General features: G+C 54.1%; 1 protein-coding gene across 1 annotated transcript; it reads left to right on the plus strand.

The window, feature by feature from the left end:
- LOC122390142 (paired box protein Pax-1-like) lies at positions 1-24,403 on the plus strand. The gene is made up of 2 exons (XM_043382820.1): positions 1-225; positions 22,354-24,403. The coding sequence occupies exons 1-2, from the start codon at positions 144-146 to the stop codon at positions 23,202-23,204; spliced, it is 933 nt and encodes a 310-aa protein (XP_043238755.1). The 5' UTR covers positions 1-143; the 3' UTR covers positions 23,205-24,403.
- The last annotated feature ends 468 nt before the right edge of the window (positions 24,404-24,871 follow it).

Consider the following 24,871-nt stretch of genomic DNA (forward strand, 5'->3'; position numbering starts at 1 on the left):
TCGGCCGGCCCGGCCAATTTGGCCGCCGGGTCCGTCGGCGTGACTGTGTCAGACGTGACGCGACCGTGCGCGCCGGCCGTGACGGTGCGAGCGCGGCGAGAGCGAGGCCACGGAGTGACGAGCGTGACACGCAGCCGCAGGGCATGACCCCGTTCAAGGACAAGGCGCCCGGAGAGCTGGTGACCAACTTTGGCTTCAGCGGCGAGTCGGCCATCTCCGGCATGGGTGAGTGATGGCCGGCAAAGTCGGCACGTCCGTCCTGCCAACAACTGTCCCCAGTCCAGTGTGTTGAGAGGAATTTGAATTGTGAACCGTACAAGGGTTTGTAGGCTGCTACTTAAGCTGATCGTATAAGTGTCTTGCATGAAAGGACAAAAAAAGAAACAAAAACTTATGAACAGCGTTCCTGTCACAAATCTTCAGCTTTGCGCTTATCACAGTGCGCACTGTGCATTGAACTTTCCACCCGTGCAGTCACACGGCTATTGATCTACTAAAACCACCAACTTTCTAAGTTTTCAATCGAAATCACCCTTCGTAAATCAAACCAAATAAAAGATTTAAAAGAATTATTTTCAATATTCTGCTTCCTCACCAATGAAATGTTTGTGTGGCGTTAGAAGATTCCACATAAATCACGTTTACACGATACATATATGATATATGAAAAAACGATTTCGGTGACGATGACCACAGCTTGAGTCCCATTATTTGCGACTCGTCCTTTTTCATCATAAGTTTTGGAAAGGCAGTAGAACAGCTTCATGCCGGGACAAAGAAAGGTGATTTATTGCAGCCATTGGTTTTCATAAATATTTAGTAGCTCTATTCTGACTGCACTGGATCAGATCAGAGAGTAACCTATCAGTAGGCATCCCTATTTACTCTTCATTTGTGTTTCAGCTTTTTATGATGATTAATAGGCAAGAAAGCAGAGATAAACTGACACACCAACATTTATATTGGCAGTATTTTTGTCTGCTGACGACTGACCGATATTTTACACGATCTTAGATTATAATTTAAAATGTACTCACTGGTCATTACACACTGTTAAAAAATAGCTGTAAAAGTTTAGAACGTATTCTATTATGCTAAATTCAAATCGCATAACTTGAAAATGCGTGATGTCATGACAGCTGTACAAATAGCTATGCAGAGACCTTTATCACCTCACCATAATGTAGACGTAGTCAAAGAACCTTTTTTCAACCGAACACGTAACTGTGCCCGAAATCAGTGGAATTCTATTGCAGCCGTCTCCCCTGATCTCATCAAGGGCTACATTTCTACTTATGAGCGCAACAGAGTGCCGAGTTTAACCGGGCCCATACGTATACAAGCATTTGTAGAGGCTCGTAAGCCGAAAAGCAAGATTCTGAGTTTTATCGCACTATGCCTCCATCCTTGATATTTGCCGTGCCCTGTCCTGGACGCTTGAGCATGCAAAAGACTGTGACGCTCGGTGGCAGCTACTGTCGAGATATTACCAGTGCGTGACAGGATATATTTCAACTGCCCCTCAGCAGGCAGCAGCTAGTATTTCACCTCGGCAACCTCCATTGTCGTGCCTTGCCGGATGGTGGATGGCCGAAATTTATCGTGAACTAGTTGTGTGGCGGTGGAGAGCCATCTGACACCGCCCTGGGTGGTGGCGAAACTGGTGCGACACTAACTTCTGTCTCTCTCTTAGTGTACAGATGCAGGCTATCAGTTGTTAGACTGAAAGACATTGCAGCTCGGCTTTCTCTAATTGTCGCTTACGCATAATCCGGTTGCATGGATGGCGTCGGTTTTCCACTCAAAATAATCGATTGAAGGAAATGTACGATTCAACCCATCGCCCGACTTACAATGTCCCAGGGAGTGTAATCTATGACTGCAGAGGATGAAATCTCGATGTCGCTAATGCTCACGGTTCGTCGGAAGGTCATCTCAGGCTCAAAAGAAACGATATATACCATTCGAAAGCTTACGGTGAGCTGAATCCAAAAATGTATTTTTTATCAAAATCGATCGATGGCCTTTTTTGAAAATTGCGTTTTTCTAAAAACTTAATAATTTTTTATTCAACGGGCTGTCCCGGACATTCTTGAAAACATAAACATGTATTTTTGAGTTCCAGTGAAAGCTGAACGCCTAAAGAACAATATTTAGCGAAGCAATATTTCCAAACATTAATATGCGTCTCCCACAGCCGAAAATAAGGCGCAATCACACAGCTCAGTGTCACGATGGACCAAAGTCAGCCACACAGAAGCGTGAAATGACCCTTATCGACTCGCAGACCCGGCGCTCTCGACCCGCCTGACCGGCCACGGAAAGAACGTTCGGCTCTCGTTCTACTAAACAAATGTCAAAGTTGTCAGTTTAACTGTCCACATCGCTATTAAAGCTATTCAGGATACCTGTGAAGAAAATTCATTGTTCTGTCATCTTCACATCATGCATTAATTTGCATCTGTTCATGTCTACTTTGCTCAATTGAGCTTGGTATCATGCCCATATAAGGAAAATTGGCCGCGCTGAAATGTCAGAGGCTGCACCGGCCTCAGCTCGGGTGGAGTGGGGGTAGCGCCCGGCGGGGCAGGGTAACCTTTGACCGGTCGCACGGCCCAGCAGCTGTCACCAGTACAGCCTCTGACAGTGAAACCCCGCTCACTTCCCCTGCGCGGGCACTGATCGCAGCTGGATGGAACAAAACATGCATAAGAAAAATGTAAATTAAAGCAAGTTGTAAATCAAGCAGAACAATGAATTTTCTTCACAGGTATCCTGAGTAACTTTAATAGCGATGTGGACAGTTAAAGTGGCAAATATTACACTTGTTTAGTAGAACGAGAGCCGAACGTTCTCTCCGTGGCCGGTCAGGCGGGCCGAGAGCGCCGGGTCTGCGAGTCGATAAGGGTCATTTCACGCTTATGTGTGGCTGACTTTGGTCCATCGTGACACTGAGATGTGTGATTGCGCCTTATTGTCGGCTGTGGGAGACGCAATTAATGTTTGGAAATATTGCTTCGCTGAATATTGTTCTTTTGGCGTTCAGCTTTCACTGGAACTCAAAAATACATGTTTATGTTTTCAAGAATATCCGGGACAGCCCGTTGAATAAAAGATTATTAAGTTTTTACAAAAACGCAATTTTCAAAACAGGCCATCGATCGATTTTGATAAAAAATACATTTTTGGAATCAGCTCACCGTCAGCTTTCGAATGGTATATACCGTTTCTTTTGAGCCTGAGATGACCTTCCGACGAACCGTGGCTATGACCCCCATGACGAGGCGGACACACCCCTGTCGTCCACGTGAATATTCTGGCAATGTCATGTCCGTAAATACTGGTATAACAGTGATATTGCGCGGAGCTGTGACTGCCATACCATTTCGTTCATCCCAATGCCAGCCGCCAATGCTGTTGTCTCCGCGCGTCCCGGCTTCTCCGATGTTTTTCTCATAGTCCAGGCCGTTCCTGTGCGTAGGTTTCTCGCCTTATTTACTTCGTACTTTCTAACCAACCAACCAGCCGGTAAAGCCGCTCTCATACTGCTCCATTTTTAGCCAGCAAAGATCCAATGCCGTCCAAGTTAAGCCCTATCGTAGATCCAGTGCGGTTTGCGCTTTATTTTATTTTAGCGCATCGTACGCCCAAATTATGTATCGTTCTGCCCCATCGAATAACCAGTGCCAGTGCGTCCCACATAACCCTAATGACGCGTCTGTGAGTTGTGATAATTGTTCATCCACACAGATGGTAATCACTCCCTGCTCGTTGGGTAACAGCAATTTCCCCGATGGTATATCGGTTAACTGATCTATATTACCGCCTTCAGAACGCTCCTCTTGTTTGTGAAGATCAGTGGTGGCTTGTGACCAGGAAAAGACAGCATGGTTGTTGAAGGGGAGCAGCAAGATCACTCAAAGGGATGCGGTAGGGTCACCAGATTTGGCCGACATTGTCGGAAGGGCCAGGCTCCAGCTGACGACGGTAGGAACACCCGATTAGGCCGGTAGGGTCAGTAGGGGGAGCAGCAGGGTCACCAGATCAGAGCGGCATGGGTCATCACAGGAGGGCGATGGGGTCGGCAGAGGAGGGCGGTGGAGTTCGGCGGTGGAGGGCGGCGGAGTTCGGCAGAGGAGAGCGCCAGGGGTCGGCTGTTTACGGCGGCTCGTCGGCAGCGTCTCCGTACCGTGGGAGCGGTCAGTGCGCCGCCGCCACCTGCGGTCATCGGTCAGTGGCGACTGACGGTCGCCGACCGATCCTCAGTCATCTGCGACCCTTCCCCTGGCCGCGGAACACCGCGCCCCACTGCTCCCCGCCGCTCCCCACCGGCTGTCCCACCGCTCCCCGCCTGCTGTCCCCACTCTGCTCTGGTGTAACGAGCGGCAGAGAGGGGCGGCGTACACGGGGTGTCCGGTGACCCCCTGTTGTCCCCCCTCCTCGGACCTCCTCAGGTCACAGCGGGCGGTAATCGGACCGCCGAACTGCCGGCCGGCCCGGGCTCCGGCGGACGACGCACGCTACATAGCACTGGGACATGGGGAGAAGGATCAGTGACGGCACTCAAAGGAGACATTTTGCTTTCTTTCTCGTGTTTCTTTTCACGAGAATATCAACTTCAAATTTCAATGTTGCCTTTAAAAATTATCTGTTTTCAGCATAGGCGGCGGAACGGGGAGGGCACCGGGGCTCATTGCCCCCTTTAAATTTGGCATTTTAACATTAGTTCTATGGGCGTTGCATGGAAAAGTGGGACCAAAAGTCGGCAGTGCCCCCCCCCCCTTAATTGAAGGTGTTCCGCCGCTACTGGTTTTCAGAGCGCATCTGCAGAAAGTAAGGATGATCTTTGACATCGATAGGTGTGTCTTTTTTTTAGGTAAAAAATAGACTTGTGAAAATGTTTCCCGTGGCATTTAAGCAGCAGGTGGAAATATTTCCGCATAACTCTAGCCTGTTGGGATAGTAACAACTGGCATGGTTGCATGCCTACATTTGTTCAACTGCGTTTCGAAAGTATGCTACGTCACAGCTTGAAATCTTTATTGCCTCAGCTGTTATGACAGACCCATCCAGACCCTGAAATTCAACCTCCCGCGTTCTCCCGCCCTCCCTCCAACGCGTTTCGTTTTAGTAGCAGTGTTACGACACAAAATGTCAAATTAGTATCCAGTCCACGGTAGCATGTGCGGGTCAGGCCTCGCGCACGTGGAGTATCCGGTTTCCATAACCCACTCTGTTCTGGCGTCATAACCGCCGCACAAAAAACAGCCGCCGTCATGAGGACCCCACTAACTGGCGGTGGCGGCTCCACTGATCTTCAGAGACGGCGCCGGACCGGTCTGCTGGGCTAGCACTCTCGCTCTCTCCCTTTCTCCATCTTTGCTGTTCTGCTCTCCTGTCCCGTGCCGCGCAGGTGCCTCTGTCGACCTTTCGCCCGTCTCCGTCGTGCGCCGCCCCACTCTGAACCCGCGACAAGAGCACACTAATTCGTCGGCACCCAAACACAGTGGCCTGCAAACAGTACCCTGTTGACGGACGATGCCGGCGGAGGGCCGGGCCGGGCGGCCGGCCGGTTCGACCTCACAAACACTGCCGACGTCGGCAGCAGGGCGTCCAGCGGCGTCGGGGGCCCTCCAGCGGCGGCGGGGCGGCGGTCCTCTGAGGACTGGAGGACCCCACGCGCGGCGGCGCCCCTTGGAAACCGTCGGTCAACAGGTCGGCGTGCTGGACAACTTCCGGTGCTCGACGGGGCGCCGACAGAGAGGGAGAGAGGGAAGCTAGGGACACGGGGTGGTCCGGGGTTCTGAGTTGATCTGTGGACTTGAGATGGTCCGAAGAGATCCGTGATAACACATAAGGAAATATGTAATGATTGTGGTGGTCATAATTTCCTGTCAATCAGCTGACCTAACACCGCGCTTGTCGTCCGTTGAATACCGTGAACAGATGAACGGCTTCCCCTTCATAAGCCTCCGTCAGTCAGAGCTGCACTCCTCGGTCAGTTTCTGTTTCCGTAAACGTAGGGCGCCCTCGGCAGCGCCGGTCCCGCCCGTAACACTGAGGTTCCTTCGAGAGGCGCCGTCCGAGGGAGGGAGAGACTCCGCGCTCTGGCGAATTCCTGGAATACCCGCGGATGAAATTCTACTCTGTGCCGGGACCCCTGGGCATTGTTTAGCCGAAATGGGGCCAGACTGGTGCGGGCACGCATCATTACTGCCAACACGGGCTTAGTGCACACTCGGTCCGGCTCGAGTGGCTGACAAGCACGGAAAAATGGGAACTACGCGCTGAAAATGAACAACAGAGACTTGAGGTAGCACAAACTTCAAATTAATGACGAATGTTGTACGTAAAGCTTAGCCCAATAAGCAATCAATCTTTTTATAAACTATAATTTGCAAACTAGAAAAGCGCATCATATATGTAATAAACACTAATCCATAAAGTTAAAAACTACCAGCCAATATGAATGGGCTTATTTCCAAAGATATTACTTTCTTATAGTTCACTAATGCTTTTACTTCAAGGGTAGGTTTCAAATAATTGGAGTAAATCTTGATTCTGTCAGTAAGCTGTTGAATGCAGCATGGGGGAATTTAGAAGCACAGTGTTGCAAACATCGAACTTACAATCCTGTTTGTTTCCATCCCATTTTGTCACTTGCCTCTCCAGTAGATTAGCTTACAGCTCTCCCAGATCCCATCTCGACTCTGCTCTTGCAAGTTGCAATGCATATCCGCATTCCGTAGCTCTTCCTCGTCTCACCATCTCTTCCTTGCAGCTCTTCCCTCTTCCCACCTTTTCTTTAGTTCTCTCACATCCCATCCTCCCGCAGCTCTCTCACACAGCTCCCTCGACTGACTATGTATCTGGAGAAAATCACAGCCCGTCCATCCACCGGAGCCGACCCGTCTCCCTGTTGACTTTTCGGGCGGCAGGGTGTCGGTGCTCGATGATGACAATATTTTCGCCGGCAGCGAGACGCCGCTTGCTGTTTGTTCAGAGCCGCTGTTTGAGCAGCGCCGACATAGCTCAGATGCCGCCGTCGCTGGCTCGCTGGAGTATGCATGTGTGTTGTGCCTTGTGGTGGTACTCCAGGGAGAAGTCTATCGCTGGCTAGAACCATGGTGAACGGTGTCAGGGAGCGAGTGATTTCTTGATGTAACGGACTTCGATTAGTGCGTATCGCAACCCGAGGCAGGTAACGGCTATCAACTAGTCCATGCCTACTAATTAGGCATGTTTTCCAACGTCCACGTCTGACGACGTGAATGTCATTGATTTTTTTTTTCACTGACCTCAAAGCAGTACCCATCGGAGTGCTGTGGACACTCTCCTCTAACGGCCGGCGCAGTGGATCGGTTTTCGTCCTTGTTTTGGTTCGCCGTGCTGCCGAGTGGCCGCAGCCTGTGAAGAATGCAAGCCGCCGGACAGACGGGGAAGTAACCTGATCGTGGTCATTATTCCCTTCACTGGCCACTCGACTCTCCGCCGGGTCTAAGGGGAGGGAGACGAAGGGGACGCGGGTATGGGAGAGCTAACAACAGACCCGGCCACCGGAAACCGGCCGAGAGGAGACAAACTTGGGGTGAAGAGCAGGAAGTGGAGCGAGAGGTGTGAAAATGAGCGAAATGCCGAAAAGAATGTGTCGTGTTTGTGAGTAAGAAAGTAGGGAGGGAATGCTGAGAAAAGGTCATTGCAACTTGATGAGTCTTCGATCTGACCTCGCACTGCGGGCTGGTCCTGGCCTGACAGGACTGGACTGGAAAAGACTCTATAAACAGGGAGCGGAAGCGGGAGGTAGTGCAGTGCCATCGGTAATCTAGAGCTCCCCGATCGAGGGTGGTATTCGGGTCAGTAAAGAAGACTGTAGAGCCTCCGGCCGGTGGAAAGTGGTGCCGACGCCGTCGGGCCACTATTACAGACCATAGTTTGTAGATTGTAGAGCCCCCGACGACGGGAGGAGGTGCCTTCAGTTCGGTACTGTAGAGCGTAGAGCCCCCAGCCGGCGGGGTCCCGGCCGGGGGAGGCGGTGCTCGTGCCGCCGGACCACTAATGTAGAATGTAGACTTGTAGCCTGTAGACTGAAGAGCCCCGGCCGGCGGGAGGCGGTGCCCGTCGCCGTCATACCGTCCACATGTGGCCGCCGTCTGGCGACTGGAGTCGCGGCGCGGCGCCCTGCACGGCACCAGGCCGCCGGCCGCGCTGCGGTGTCGGCGCGGTTATTACTTGTGGATCGGCCGGTCGGCCCGTCTGAAGTTGACACCAGCCGTCTGCTGAGAAAGCCATTACGAGCGGCCGCGGCGGGAGACGCCGGCGGAGAGCGAGCGGCGCGGAGGGGGACCGCGCCGCCCGCCGGCCCCACCAGGGTACTCTGGGCCGATACAGTACACCAGTGTAAATTGGTCAACTGGGCTGACAGTTCCGGAAAACACGGCGATTCTGGACCGATTCATCCAATCTTATACCGTTTTATTGGTTCGATACAGTACTACTTGCCCATTGAAGTATGCAACATAAGTACAGGCAGCTAAAATTGTTCCACATAACAACTGGTTTGACACCCCTGCTGAGACGCTTCAGGTAGTCGCACAGGCCAGCGGGCTCCCGGATCCGTCTCTATCCAGCTTGACGTGCCATCGATCTGCCATAGTTCACCAATTGATAGGCTTTGCCACTATATTCCGTCGCGTTGGGACAAAGAGTACCGAGTGGCGCGCTATCGTCACAGTAGGCCGACCGTGTCTTCGGGCCAGCTTCCCGGCGACGCGCCTGTTATTTCGCTCCGGTTAAATTATGGTCTGTTTATCAGGCGTTCATCTGGCCGAGCCCATCCACTTGTCTGGCCGCCGCTGGCGTTATAGTAAATTTCTGACAAGTGGGAGCCTTTGATCTGCCAGCTAAGCGAGGCCAAAAAATGGCCCTGTCACGCGGGGCCTCGCGTGATCATCCATAAACCAAATTGTAGCTTGAGAACCTGATGTCACTGAACTGCATCATAGGTATGTAGAGCTGTGCATAGCAGAAACTGGAGAAATTGAAAAATAACTTGCAACAAACGTCGTAATCATCAGCTTATGAAAGGCACGATCCGCGAAATTCATCATCCCAGTCCCGAGACGTATTGGTACATTTATTTGAAACATAAACCTCGGGCGACACTTTAGTTCTAAACGCCTCGATGCCTTTGCAAGCATGCCTGACATATATTGTCACATCATCTATCTGGGCGAGCTGGCTGGCGGTGGTCGCGGTCCGACCAGCCGCGGCTCGGGCGGGTGACAGGACGTCTGGCAGGCCGCGCTCCGCCGCCGGGCCAGGCGCAGACACAGACGACAGGGAGAGAAGTGTCCTGAGTTGTCTGAGTCTAGCACAGACAGTAAAGGGACGAGTGTCCTCAGTTGTCTGAGTCTAGCACAGACAGTATAGGGAGGAGTGGCATCGGTTGTCTGAACTAGAAGACGCGTCTTCAGTTGTATGAGCCGGACATATAGACGGCTTAGGGAGGACTGCCCTAAGTTGTCTGATACAAAAGTTCAGCTGCCTCCCTCATACTCTACCAGAATACTGGTCAGCTTAGTTCAGGCAGCGCAGGCTGACCGGCCGCCTTTTTGGGGTCAGGTGCCGATCCATACTCATAGATCAGACGCCGTGGGCTGGCCTGCCGTCTTTCTCGGGCCAGGACTGTCGTCTCTCGTAGTCTAGGTGCCACAGGCAGGATTGCTGTCTGTCCCGGGTCAGGTGGTACAGTTGAGATTGTGGCCGCTCGCAGTCCAGGGGCCACAGACTGTCTGTCTGTCTCGGGTCAGGCGCCAGAGACGAGGTTATCGTCTATCTCGGACGGCTCAGGCGCCACAGACGAAGTTGTCGTCTATCTCGGACGGGTCAGACGCCACAGACGAGGCTGTCGTCTATCTCGGACGGGTCAGACGTCGCAGGCCGGCGGACCGGCTGTCTGGCGCTCCCCGTCGGACCCCGCCCGTGATTTACCCGACCGCTCGACACTGTGACATCCGTGGGACCGAACTGAGCCCGACTGTGGCCGACTGTGGCCAGCTGTGGCCGCCACTGGCAGGTGACAAATGCCCCCGGCGAAACCGATGACGTCAGAGGGCCGGAGGGAGTGGTGCAGGATGGACAGGAAAATCAGGCGCCCTGTTAACTGACAATTATGTAGCCAGCTAAAGTTTAGCTCAAATACCATAATTAAAATATGCATACATTTAGCAATTCAGGTAAAAGCATCTCAACCGTTACTGTTACGTACTACGGTGCTACTTTCGCAAAATCGGCTTGTTTTGTAGACATAAATTTTTTTCTTATAAATCATAGATACGGTCTAGTAAATGTTCGGACAGTGCTCGCTGGTTTATTCGCGCACGACGGGCGCGCTGTTGGTAGCAGCTGCCTCGGCGGTTCGCTGGGTCCGCAGTCGGCCGTCTGACATACCCGACCCCTCTCCGCCGTTTGGCAGCGCCGCGCCGACTAAAAACCCTGATACGGCGCGGCGGCGACGATCGGCGGCGCGCCGGTGACGTGGAGCGGCGCGGCGGCGCGCTGACATGGCCGCCGCTTCTCGGCCGAGCTGCGCGTGCTAATTACCCGTGCTCTGAATCACCGAATCGTCGCCGCTATCGCCGGCTGACACTAATTGGATCAGCCCGGCCGGCCGGCGCGCCGCGTCCGCCAGCATCGCGCCGTGTTTCGCCGCGCCGCACCGGAATGTGGCGCCGGCGGCGGACGCGGCGCGCGCGCGCCGTAAATCGCCGCGCCGGCGCGTGTCTCGCGCCTCATTGTGCTCCGGCCGACTGAATTAGTCGCTCGGACGGAGCTGGCGGGGAGGTGAGAGGTGCCGCGCGGCACGTGCCCTGACGCCCCCAGACCCCGCACCCCGGTCCCCAGCCCTCAGCCCCCGGAGCACCGCCACTCAGAACAGCGGACCAACCGCCCGCTCGGCTGTCAAAATATTTTCACAGCCGGCTTTCGGGTTGTAGCTTTAACAAATAGGGCCGGATTAGGACGAAGAGCTGGCAAACAACTGGAGCTCGCTGATCTGTAAATATTGCTAGTCAGGACAAAAAGATGACTGCTATAAGACAACAGAGAGGGAGGAGGGAGCGTTGAAGATTTTCGTCGATCGCCTTGCCGGGTTAGCTTGGCATGAGATAGTGAGTGTCTGGACGACGTCTGTCGTCTGGTGCCCGACTAGCCATGGTAATGTGTGATTGCAATTAGCCGCTGACATTTGGTGCTCACCAAACCATGGCAACATTTGACAGCAGTTAGTCGCACGCAATTGGTGCTCGCCTAGCCATGGTAAAATGTGGCGAGATGCGTGCCGCCTACCGCTTCAGACTGAGTCAGGAGCACATATGCGTAACTGGTAGCTGACACCCCGGTTTATGTCCTTGATGAATATGAGGTAACGATCATGATTCCTACTTCCTAGTAAGATGAATGTAATGATAAAACATATGTTTGCATTCACTGTATTTTCTGTTACTGACAATTATTTTCAAATTCAGTTGCAGTGCATATTTCGCCAGACATAGCCCATATGTTGGAGGCACGGAATGTCCTTTTTCCGTGGTGTGTCATATAAAGGCATCTATCTACCCTTATATCCGTCCATGGGCCGGGCGCGCGGATAAATCAGGGAAATTTTCGCCGGTTATGGACATCATTCAGTTCAAGTCCCTCCCCTTCCTCTCGGCTGCCCTGGGAGGGGGAGAGGTAGGCGGGAACCTCTCAGACCAGAGTAGGAACCCCTCGCGGCAGAAAAACTGCTGAACGCCGGGCCATCTGTCAGCATAATGATGCTGTTCCGGCGAGACGCCGGCATCACAGGCGCCGCCCCGTGACGTCATCAGAGGCAATCTCCGCCGCACGACGCCGTCACGGGGAAATTTGACAGCTTTTGGTAACTTTGCTGATTATCTTTTACACTTTTGTTGGTATGGACCCTAGACGTATTTCTATCAATGACAGTTGCGGAATAATTATTCGTATGCTAATTGATAGCATATTTACCTATCGTTCGTTACTATTCACGAGCTCTAGATCACGTTCATTGATGAGGCGGGAGCTCAAAAGTAAACACCATTTTCTCCTATTCTTGATTCTGACCTCCCGTGAGTGACCATCTTCGGTCGATGATATTGTCGCAACGGCGTCTCGGTCCTCTCCCGTGCTACCGGTGCCCGAACCAGAGCAGCGGTGACCCGGAGCCCTGCGGCGGCCCAGTCAGCCGGTCGGTCCGCCGCGCCGTCTCGGCCGGTATGTCCGATAGACGGGCCCGTTTGGCCCCGGCCACCTCGGCAGCCGCTCGTATTTCTGACCCGGCGACCGGGGCGCGGCCGGCACGCCGGGCACGGCGGCGGAGCGGCGTGCTGGCGGCTGCGGCCGGCTTCAGGCGCGCTCAGCCGCGCCGTCCGCGTGCCACTCGAGCGGACACCGCCAGCTCCGCCGACACGGGACTATCAGCTGGGCTTGATTAGATGGGCGGTGGATGAGCTCCGATGGCATGTAGCTATCAGCTGAGGTCCCGGATTCGCTTACTGTTGACGATCGTCACTTTGCATAAAGTTTAGAGTCGTGCCTACTTGTTTAGAGCAACTTACGAATTTGTATATTCATGGCAACTTTATTGAGATACCACCCATGACTTGGCATCAGCTCTCGGCTGTCTCTCCATGCGGAATTCCTGACACCCACCCCAGGTGAGCTCCTGTCCTTCCGTGTCCATTTAGACGGCACGCGAGGTCCGCGGACACGCGTGGGTAGTCTGTGAGGGCGCCCAACAAAAACCGAGGGGCGTCCGGCAATGAAATGCCCAGAGGCACGCCGAGTGCTGGTAATTGGCGTCTGCTCGGCTCTGGGGAGTGAGGAATTGGTGGGCTACTCTCAGTGTCTCGACTGCGGCAGAACCAAATCGCAGAAATCTTCTGACCACGTCTGACTGCGGGTCAGCAAACCATTTCGAAGTTGGCTACTGAAAAGCATCTGCTGCAACCACACCTCCCTTTCATCTGACCACGAACAGCTTTCTATATATAGTTTTATTCACCTGGCGGTCGATGTGCACAGTTAACTTTACAGTTTGTGAACGAAGTTACATGATAATTCAATCAAATTTCAAGTATCTAAGCATTAATGTGCCACTGCCTCCAAATATGCTACTGGCGTAATCCCCGCGTCTGTTGTCAAGTGATTACCGACCAGTGATCGGTGAGTGGTGTCAGGGGTGGGGGTCACAGACGGGTGTCCGTTCCCGGAACACCCACGGTGGTGGTGTGTGATCCGACAGCACCCTCGGCGGCACCCGGCCGCGCAGAGCGCCCACGCCGCCGACACCACACATGTTTTCCTATCTCTCTGTGCCGATTTGCCGCCGTCAGTCAAACTGTCGGCGTCGACGGCCCGGTCGGCGAGGGGAGGGGAGGGGCTGTCACTCCGGAGTCGGAGGGAGCGCCGCTCTCCAGCCGCGCCGAGCACCTATCAGTGATGTTAGGATTGTCCGGACATCACGAGCTCGCGCTGACGCCAGTAAGCAATTGCACCCATGTTGTTGCGCAAGACATGTTTATATTCAGCATTTTTATATTACTCTTTTACCATCCCATGCCAACATTGCAGCATTGAAATAATTGGAATGCTCGTATAAGCGTCAATTCACCTTCTTTACCCCATTGGAGAAGCTGCAAATCGAAATAACAACTACATAAGTTGAGGTTTGGAACCATTGGCGGATCCATAAGGGTGAGTTGGAAACTGCGGGATGGTTCACTACACCCCTCTAAAAATGTTTCCAGTAAAAATCAAACATATGTTGTTTTCATTTTTGCTGCTGTGCACTATACCAATTTCAAATTTGTTCTTATAACAGCTAAGTTTTCTTTATAAGCCAGCCCAGAGAGAACGACAAGCCTGAAGACAAGCAATTTCGAACGATGTAGGTAGCATGAAAAATGTCCCCATTGTCCCTCTCTTCCTAACTCTCCCGGTTCCACCAGTGTTTCGGGTGCGGGGCGAGTCATTCTGTCAGCGCGGTACTGGTGGTGCAGCGGCGCGGCGCTTATCGCGTCGTATCAGCCGCCGCCTGCCGATCGCCGGGTAGGCTGTGCCGCAATACCTGCCTGTGATGCGGGTTGCCTACCCACTGCGGCGCACACTCGCCAGGTGGACGGCGCCGGCCAGCCTGCCGACTGAGACTGAGCGACGGCCTTTTACAGCGAGGATATGCATACTGCAGCGGAAAGAGGCGTGATGTGAATTGGCATTTTGCTTGTGACTACCGCGGAGTTATTACGTGATATGTTAGCTCTCCTAAAAGTAAGAAATCACCGAGCAAATGGAGAAATTTGTGGGCGAGCGTGGAAAGAGCTACTTTGCAATTATGGATTACTACGTGTGAACTGTGAAGTTCATGCTCGTATGAATAGTTAATGAGGATTTAAACATAATAAGATCTCCTTGAAATTTTTATTTCGAGCAATACTCCCGAGTGTCGTAATGACAGCGAGAATGTCACTTCTTGTGGCCATTTGACGGCATCTGAGACGAGAGAGTGGGAGCAATATGATGTTCCCTTCTGTTGACTGCCTAATTATTACCCTGAAAAAGTGACCCAGAGCTGCATGGCTGGATCCGGGACGTCCATTCATCATGAGGGAACATGGGTAACCCATTTCAGACGAGTGAATCAGTCTTTTTAGTGGGTAGAGGCACTGAGCGTTGATGAATCGTCGGATGGTGAAACAAGCCGCGCCTGAAATGGTTTCAGTCTCATTGTTGATATGGTGGTATTGGCTCTGCTTAGCTTGGGTAGTGGGTAAAAGGGGGCTAGGTTTTTAGTAGAGACAGCGTTCTTAGGTGTCGTCTTCAATGTGTCTGCTTATCATGCGTCACTGCGCAGCCTTTTGTGATTGGAAAATAACGCTGCTTACGGATAACAGTTTGACCGGAATATTCATAAATTCATAAATTTACTGGAGGCAGTTACTTTTGCCTGTTATTGTCCAACTTGACTAAATTATGTCAATGATTGAATCAACCCTAGGTGTGGACTGACTGTAGAACATTGCATCGCGTGATTTCCGAGTAACTGACATGTGACAGCCAAGACTCCAGCCTGAAGACAATGAGATGCTCTCAATTTGTATACCAAAAATAAGAAAACCTATTACGCATTCAACGCAGTGAGACGATGGCTCTACATCTGTGGCCAGGAACTTGAAATCCTCAAATGGATATGATGCAGATGATTTTACGCATATGATAAGTCACCATACATATGTAGCCCAAAAACACAACAGGATCAAGTGACTTTTCATGTGAAACACGATTGGAAATCAAACACGGATCTTGTTTATAAGAACATTCAAACTGGCCTGGACCATTTGAAGTCATTGCGGCTCCGTTCTAATATGACACCGTCTGCACTAACGCCACTGGATCAAATCACCGTGATCGACTGTGTATCGCTGCCATTTTATCACACGGGACATGATATGGTGATGATTCGGCCATAAAACACTCAGAGACGGACACCGGGCTGGCCGCTGAGCTGGCTGTTCGAGCGAAACCAGTCACCCGCTACCTCTCAGCGACCACCGCCGCCCCACCGCCGCCACCACCGGCGGGGCCGCACCGCCGCCGGGGCCTCAGAGCTCGCCATGGCCGCGCGGGGAGAGTTGCGTCACCGCTGGCGGCTGCGCGTCGTCACCGATCACCGACCAATCACAACAGAGCTCGGGCGCCGCCGCCGCCGCCCGAGCCAATCACTGGCCTGAACGGCAGACAACGCACAAAGGCAGCCGCGGCGACGGCGGCGGGGGCGGCGGCGGCGCTTTGGTTGAGGCGGAGGTGGGGTCGGCGAAATGCACGCTCGAAGAACGTGGCGATTCGAGAACGCTTTAGCCCAAAGCTCCATCCATATCACGTAACTTTCTGGGTAACATTCATTGGTGACAGTTATTCCTTGCAAATAAAGTAAAAAATATACAATGTTTCATGTTGGAACTTTTATGTGCTCATCCATCAAGCGGGCCGTTCTAAATCTGTTTCCTTGTGGAACAACACAGTCACGGAGCTTGCCGCAAAACAATGTAACCAGCCTGATAAATCCCGGGGCCGGGTCGCGCGCCGACCGCAGCCGTTGTTCCCGGCTCGCGGGGCCACTGGCTGCGGTGACGGCCGGCGACCATCCGTCACGGCAGCACACTGAGCTGTCACGGCGCCGGTCAGGTCGGCCGTCACGTCTGTCACGCGGCCAGCCGGCTCGTGTCAGCCGGGCCGTTACGCCGTGGCGCCGCTGGCAGCCGCCGCCCCGATAATGGCTGACTCTGACGGATCGTCCCCGGCGGCCCCCCGGTCCCCCCACCCCCGCCTCCTACCACCCCCACCCACCCCCAGCGGCGTCAGACCCCTATATCATCCCCCTCAGAGCCCCTCCCGGCTCCCATCCCCCCATCCACCTCCAGTGGCGATAGGCCCCAGTTCCTAATCTCCCTCCAAACCACACCACTTCAGTGGTGGCAGACACCGGTTTCTACGCAAAACTCCCTTATTTATCAAAGTATCCCTGCCAGTTCAGTCAGAAAAATTGCAAAGCCAGCAATGCGCGCATTTCATCAGCATTTCGCTCACTTGTTTCCCGCCACTACATCACATACCGTTTGCATCACTCGCCGTGAGTAGACACCCGCTCTCACTAAGGAATGTGCCGGTCCGCACGGTCGACGCGGCGTCCCACATTTCCCTCTGCAGTGCCGATTCGGTTCGGTTTGACATGCCGTCCCTGCCGGCGTGTTCTCGAGCTGCCACTATCTCGCGGGTTCCGGCCAGGGCGCGTCTCACGGCCTCTTCGCTCGGTCGGCGGCGGCGGCGCCGCGGCCCGGCCGTCTGCCGCGGGCCGGCGCGGTCTCTTTGATGGCCGGCCCCTGAGGGGAGGCTGTCGGGCGGCGACCGCCGGTCCCCCGGGGACTGCCCGACGGCGGCGGCCGGGCGGCCCGGCGCGGCGACCCGGCGGCGGCGGTGGAGACTGGAGAGTGTATTTATTTATGACGGTACCGCACAACGGTCATGACGACTGGCCGACAGCCGACAGCAAAACAGACAGACGCGGCCGAGAGGCGCCGCCGGCGGCCGCGGCTGTCACGGCGACCACTGATCGTCACACTAACCAATTTTACTTACCTCTGACGACGGCAATGACCAGTGATCACTGAATTGGAGTGACCACTTGACACCACACCGTTCGTTACATTGCCAGACACACAGGACCGCTTACAAGCTGACAACTTTAAGATATGTGATCCGAAACAGTGAAGTTTTATTTGTAACAAATTATGCACACCCCCTGCGGACTACATGTTGCACAGAGATTTCAACCGGGTGCTCCATGCATCCCAAAAGCTCCAAAGTACAGGTCGCTCTCTCGGGGCCTAGCCACCACATGTTAAAGTAACGCGGAACTGGTTTCTCCCGGGCATTCAGAACATCGCAGCTGGACCGACATTCGGCCAGTGACTTCGCACCCGGAATCGTTCGCCTGCATATGCAGTATACAGCGGGTCTCTTGGGGGACTAATGTGTTACACAGGGCTAACTGTGTATATTATGAGGCTTGTCTGGGTTGAGTAACCTCAAGGCATCCATGCTTGTAGTTGATTGGTTTCACACATTTGCTGAGCCTCCCATCACCCGACGTTTGTTATGTCTGTTATTTTTGCGCATTATGTTATAAGAAGGCTATCAGCAATCAGCATCATGGCAGCCTTTCACCAACTATCAAGGCTTTCCGACTGTCGACTGACACAGTGACACACAAGCGCTACTCTGGAGGGACCACCTTCTCCGTCAAGCTTAGCGTCTTCTCGAGCGTCTTTTTTTTTCTCGAATGGATTCGCTAACCCCTATGAAAGATTTACCCTGATATCTCCGTTACAACACTCCAGCTGGGCCGCCTACTACGGCACTCCGACCTCCTGAGCCGCTGGCCGGTCGGCAGCTCGGGCGCTGTCCGTCCGCCGCCCGTTTACGCCCACGTGCCGCCGTGTCCGAGTGAACAGTACACAAACGCTGAGGGCCCGCGGCCGCTGGCATTCGGTGCCGGTGTCAAGGGGACGCCGCCAGTCGATCGACACATTCCTGCCGAATACCGGCCGCCTGTTTACTCTGACCACAGCCGGCACGGTGTCCGACAGGCGGGCTGTCCGAGTCTCAAACACACGGACACACAACGGACACATCAACACAGCGGACACAGCTGACACTCGGTCACGGACACTCGGGACATCAGACAACGGACCAGTGCAGAACAGAGCATTATCAGAGACAGCTGTTTTATTCACTTACTTGCTTGGCTTCAAACAAAGGTGCGTTGTTCGATGGCGACTTCTTTTAAACAATCGCAGTGGAATAAAACCGCCGCCTTCGATGTTTCTGATGAAAAACGCATGAATACGTGACCTCCTCGCTCGCCGAGCATGTTGGCTGTTTCTCGGCTGTGCGTCGCGATCTTTGAAGTCATGCTTGTGATGAAAGCGTCGGCTTTTCATCAAAGCCTCTATATTTGGTTAAGCGGGCTTAACATTAACCAGACCCAGCTGCTGCAATCTGTCTGCAAGATATTACTAACAAGCCAGTCTCACCCAATTTGATGCTTGATATCTGATGACACTTTCAATCACAGATCGTGATAGCCGCGCAGTGGGCCGCACGGGAGTGCGTTTGGGCCGGTCGCTCGTGCCGACTCTTCACGGTCACATGTCAGCCTATCTGAGCCGTTCCGCCCTCGGGCGCCCACACGGAGCGTGCATGTGAACATTGACACGGCTGAGAACGTTCAGATCGTACCGCTCTATGGGGGGTTGTTGCGGATAAGGCAAGCTCATTCACACGGACCATACGCACGAGCACATGCTAGGTGCTGACAAGGTTACCGAGGCCTGCCATAAGTAACAATAATAATAATCTTATTGAGGAAGATCTGAAAGGTAATTTGAGGAACGCACCAAAACAGGGCTCCAGCAGCAATGGGTTGTAGCAGTGAATCTCTGGGAGCGTGATATCGGACTAACTGCAGCAGTGGAGTTTTAACGGCAGAAGTTTCTGAGTGGTCTACAAGTATGCTGGCAGAAGTGGGTCCCTACAGAGGGAATCTGGGTCTCCACGAGCAGTAGGGGTCTCCCCGTGGCATCTGTGGGTCTCTGGCAGCAGCAGAAGCAGGTCCCTAGCAGCGGTAGTATGTCGGCGGCGCCGTGCCGGTGCCGTCGCCCACTATCGCGTCCATCACGGGGTGCGCTGCAATATTTACCACCGGCGTCAGGCCCGGACAGGACGCAGAGCGAGCGCACGATGAATGGTACGGCGTGCCGCCTTTGTGGTCACCGCCGCCCCCGCCCCCGCCCCCGCCACCGCCCCCCGCCCCCGCCCCCGCCGCCGCCGACCGCAGCACGCGCACAGACACAGCGAACCGCTAAGATACTTAGCGGGCGCAGTCACTGGTGTTTGATGTGCTGGCGTGTGTGATGTTTGACGAGATTTGCACGTATCTTCAGCATCAGTAATCGGGAATGAAAAATTTGTGAGACATCTCAGTCTGACCTGATTTGTTCTGATTTACGCAGTTGAACTATTTTTCCCGACCGGCAGTTTATTCCGTCGGTGCCGATATTGCAGCATATATATTGTTTGGATGGGTTTGGCTGGGCAGACACTAGACAGACTGTAGGTACTAAGTTGACTCAATGCACGGTCACCATTACGAGTAACAGCACCGTCGCCTCCCGTCTCCCAAAGATACTGCTTTGGCGCCCGCCGTCTGCCCGCGACCAGCGCTGGCGCCTGGCGGTCCGGCGGTATACACCCAGCCCGGCAGTGCAGCCCCCGCAGTGCAGGCTGGCGCCCGCGACCCGGCAGTGCAGCTCGATCTCTGTGCAGGCAGCGGCAGCGGTTGTGCGCCACCGCTGCTATAAACAACGGAGAGTTGCCGGACCGTGTCTCCGCGGGGTAAACAGCGCCCAGAGACGGCGGCTCCGGCCCCAGACAGACGCGGCAGTGGCCGGCACCGGCGCGTCGCGTCACCCGATATCAGGGCACACGTCACCGCTCACCACACGTATAGGGTATCTATGAGCGGGAGGCGGGTATTAGTCATTGAACGGGGCACTTAGCTGGACTGGTCATTGAGCAGTTCATTGAGGTGGACTGGTCATTGAGCTCTCCCGTTCAAGACAGCTGATGTCAAGAGACAACTGAAAAGCGGCCTTAGATCTGTCAATGACGATTAGTCAGTGGTAGCATACATCTGCTTAGCATGAAAGGTTATTGCTGCGGTGTGCAGAAGAAGGCATGGCAATGCTCGGGCTTTGCGTCAAAACAGTTGCAATTCGACTTTTGTGCGATGAAATATCGATATCACTCCATGCCTGCATTGATGTAACGCTCTCGATAAAATGGCACTGCTATCTTTATCGTCTCATGTAAATTTTACGATTATTTGTTACGCTCAACAGAAGTTATTCTAAAAAGCCGAAGCATCAAGATAATATTCAAAAGGTTTGTTTCGTGTGCTACGCATGCAAAATGGCTTTGACTTTCATTACTTCTCAGTGCTTTACTGAAAGCACTGCTATGGTGCTCTGCGCTACATCAGTACCTTCCAGTGCAATTTCTCCAGCTAACAAATAAAGTGGTAACAATTACTCGGTTACGACTCCGGGTTTGTCCAGCAGCGGTGTCTGAGTCAGCCTACTACACCGTTACGTATTTGCCGGGCTGGAGAAGTCCAAATAAACACCGGCCCGTACACATATGCACGTGCCATGCATGGGCAACAGACTGTGCTGCTTCCGCCCGGCGGCGCAGTCTGTTCTTGAAACAGGCCGTGGTGCGGCACATCAGTCGACCCGCCCCCGAAGGGTTTTGCAATAGGACTGCTGAGTCAGGCAGGACGGTATGAAACAATGAAAACGCATATTCCTGGGTGAGGTCGGGATTGGTCCTTCTATTGAGTTACGTCAAGTACAAGGGGATGACGACTTACCAGTGCCATTCAATGCATCCACTAGTGAGTTGTCTTCCCCTGGTGCTGGTCTTTGCTAAGCCTGCTCCCGCTGCTGTGTTGGCCCCTATCCACCCCTCGGTGCGCTGTACCCGCCAGTGACCCTCCGCTCCGGTGAGGGTCCGGCCGGCCTCTGCACGGTCATAACCGGCGCGTTCCAAGTGCCACTCGGCCGGATATGACCTCCGGATATGGCCCTGGCCGAGCGCCGTGGTCGTGGCTGGGCACGGGGTATCGCGGCGTCTGGCAGGGGCGGTCGCAGTCGTTCAAAGCGGTCAGCGCCTGCCCACAGTGGCCACAGGCTAAGACAACCCATGGCGTCTACATTTGGTCTCAAGTGGTCATAGAGCGACCACTTCACAGTGGTCACATCGTGCCGCCACAGTAGCCACGGATCGTCCTAAGCGGCAGCAGACAGTTCACAACCCGTTCACAGACCATCATCAGCGGTGAAAGACCATTCACAGCGGTCACAGTCTGCCCAGGGAAGTTGTAGAGTGTAGAACAATAGGTGATACGTGCCTTGAAGCACACCCCTTCCTTGGACGACCGCCTCCAGCGCGGCGGGCGCCGGCCGGTCGGACACCTCTTGTCATCGTCTGCAACGAACCAGAGTGGCGGAGATGGGCGGTCCGACTGTAGAAACTTCCCGCCCGAACCGACCTGTCGACCTGTCAGCACCCGCTGTGAGACAGTGACGCGGCCTGCACGGTCGGTGCCGGCCGATGGACAGATGGACAGACGGACGGACGGATGGACGGACGGACGGGCAGACGGTCAGCGGGTGGCGTCTACTTCACAGGAGCGTGCCGCTCGACCGCCCTGTTACTTCTTTCACATATCGAACAGCATAGCTGTCGCTGCTGATGTGTATTTGAGTTGCAGTGCTTAGAGAAAACAAGATGCTCAATACATGCGATTTTTCTGTGACCTTGAGGCGTAATGCTCAATTCTATAGACGGCCGTCAACTTATTTCACCGCACTACCGTTGTGTTTACTTATGTTCTCATACATATCCTAAATTCTCTCATCAGCAAGATCGGTATCCTTGCCTGGGACTGACATGGAAGTTAACAGACATGTGTTGCCTGAATAAATAACCATGCATTAATCTGCGCAGCCGTGTACTGGATTTCTACGATGTAGCTCTTTGTAATTCAAACACAGGAAATCCCAGAATGAGTGCGCACATTATTGTCCCGTTTCTGGTACATCGTGTCCCCTCTGCCTTCCGCCAGGCTTCTAATGCCAGACCCGCTGACGTTTCGTTCTCTCTTTGTTCCAGACCCGAACATCCAGCAGTACGGCGAGGTGAACCAGCTGGGCGGCATGTTCGTCAACGGCCGGCCGCTGCCGAATCACATCCGCCTGCGGATCATCGAGCTGGCCCAGCTCGGCATCCGTCCGTGCGACATCTCCCGCCAGCTACGCGTCAGCCACGGCTGCGTCTCAAAGATCCTGGCGCGCTACAACGAGACGGGCAGCATCCTGCCAGGAGCCATCGGTGGCAGCAAGCCGCGCGTCACCACCCCCAAGGTGACGGCCTACATCAAAGAGCTGAAGCAGAAGGACCCGGGGATGTTTGCGTGGGAGATTCGCGATCACCTCCTTCAAGACGGCATCTGTGACAAGTTCAACCTGCCCTCCGTCTCATCCATCTCTCGTATCCTCCGGAACAAGATCGGCACACTGCAGCACCTGCAGGGCGCTACGCACTACGACCTGAAGCCGCACCAGTCACCTGTATATCCCTCCGTCGCGGCCATGTACCCGCACTACCCGTACCAGGCGCACGCTGCCGCAGCCGCCGCCGCCGCTGCACCAGCACCGGTCTCTCCGATGCCGCCCAAGAGCGGCTCTGGGTCGCCAGGCATGCCGTCGCGCACGCCCTGGCCCAGCGCTCACTCGGTGTCCGACCTGCTGGGTCACTGGGGTCAGATGCGCGGCCACGGTGGACCGCCGGCCACATCGCACGACGCGCAGAACTACAACTACTTCATGTACCTTCAGTCGTGCAACGCGCCGACGGCCGCGTCGGGAGCGTTCAGCGGCGCGCTCGGCGGCGGCTCGGCGTTCGGTGGAGGTCTGATGATGGGAGGACCGGGCCAGCACACCCAGCAGACCTCCTCACTATAGCGGGCCGACCTCCGAGGGGCGCCGGCCGCTCCCGTCGGCCGACCGCGCCGCGGCGCCGCCGCAGCGCGCGATCGGCGCCTTAGTGCAGTGATTGATGTGTAAATACCGGCAGAACATGGCGGGGCGGCGCGAGCCTGGCTGCACACAGCCCTGCCACTCACCGGGCGCGGCGCGGCTGTGGGCCCAGCTGGGTTGATACCCGTCTGCAGAGCCCACGAACTCCTCTCGGGCAGATCCCGGTGGCTCGTCTCCACCGTGTCTGACCGTGACAGCGCGGCTGATCGGCTCGGCACGGCCGCGCAGATCGGGAATACCGGCTAACCGAGCGTGGAATGGGCTGCCGCTCGCGCCGATAGTGCCGCTCGCCGCTCGGCCCGCTATCTGACAGATAGCGACGCTGAGAGGCCCCGCGTGCCGACGAGACCGGGACGAGTCTCCCCCGATGGACGATGTCATTGAGAGGAGTGTATGTCGAGACCGACGGCTGAGTCGCAGTGCTCACCCGACCCCTGTAAGTTATTTGGGTTTATTGCCGAACACTGCATTGTGATGTACAGCGAGTGAAATAGTAGATAGCAAAGTGATATAAATATCACATCTTGCCACTTAGAGAAAGATGATGCATCCACAATTACATTCGTGGGAGATAACTTACCAAAAGCAGTGTCTGCTCAAGAAAATACTTGTTAACGAAAATATATATTAAATTTGTAGTGTTCAGCGTTTAATTGCATGTGCTTAGTAATTGTGCAGCCTATTATGACTTCCGAGATGCTGTGTTTAAAAATCAGATGGCCAAGAGTCGGCAAACGAGACAGTGCCCACCATTGCCGCTCAGAGGGAATAGGAGAGGTGTGAGAGGGGATATCGATAAAGATATGCTGTTACTGTTCGAAGACTGTAGGTATTTTGCGTCGGCGGATAGCCCTAGGCAAGACGAATCTCAAGTGCCGCTTGTACAAAGATCGGCATGTATACGCGGCCGTTGTTTTGCTGTGAATAGTGGTGCGCTGCATGTGTGCGTTGGAGGTCTGTTGGGACTGGTTCTGTGTGGTGTGTCGCTTCACCAGGCCGGTGTGTGGCCTAGGTGATCGGGTGATAGGTGATGAACCAGTGTGCTGGTGTGTCACCTGCTTTTGCTGCTGTCAATGCTGCTGCTGCTGCTGCTGTTGAATACATTGCATAGATATGTAGGCGAACCAGTGAGTTTGAAGAGCGAGACTGAAAGGGGAGGGCAGCAAGAGTGAGGAGATACGAGCCTTGTGTCACTCAGCTACCGATGTACGTGTTCTTTTTTTCCATGGTTGGATCTAACTGTACAGTCACACTTCGGTGCAAACACTAAAAACAGAAACCTACATTTATAAACCTTTGATTTATGAAGGGACAGCTCTGTCACGACTACGACCGTTCCCAGAGCTGGGCAAGTAAGGGTGAGCCGACTCGAGCTAGACCTGACCAAAATCGATGCACAAGAAAAGAGTTTGAATTAGTCAGTTTTTGGTAACGACAGAGCCATATCATCCACTGCCAGCGCAACTGCTTAGATTGCTTCCAAAGCCCGTATAGTATGGTACGTAGGGGGGGGGGGGTCCGTTGGAACGGATCCCCTTGCCGTTTCGCCCCTGATCGAGCTAGAGCTTCGCGGAAAAAAACGAACGTGTTGC

This window comes from Amphibalanus amphitrite, unplaced genomic scaffold, assembly GCF_019059575.1.
Source record: "Amphibalanus amphitrite isolate SeventyFive unplaced genomic scaffold, NRLGWU_Aamphi_draft 000383F_arrow, whole genome shotgun sequence".
NCBI classification, from domain to species: domain Eukaryota; kingdom Metazoa; phylum Arthropoda; class Thecostraca; order Balanomorpha; family Balanidae; genus Amphibalanus; species Amphibalanus amphitrite.

What these genes read in the sequence shown, in the direction of transcription:
- LOC122390142 (XM_043382820.1), top strand. Translation starts at nt 144, where the DNA reads ATGACCCCGTTCAAGGACAAGGCGCCCGGAGAGCTGGTGACCAACTTT. An exon ending in GTCGGCCATCTCCGGCATGG is followed by an intron (nt 226 to 22,353) that starts GTGAGTGATGGC and finishes TCTTTGTTCCAG; the next exon opens with ACCCGAACATCCAGCAGTAC.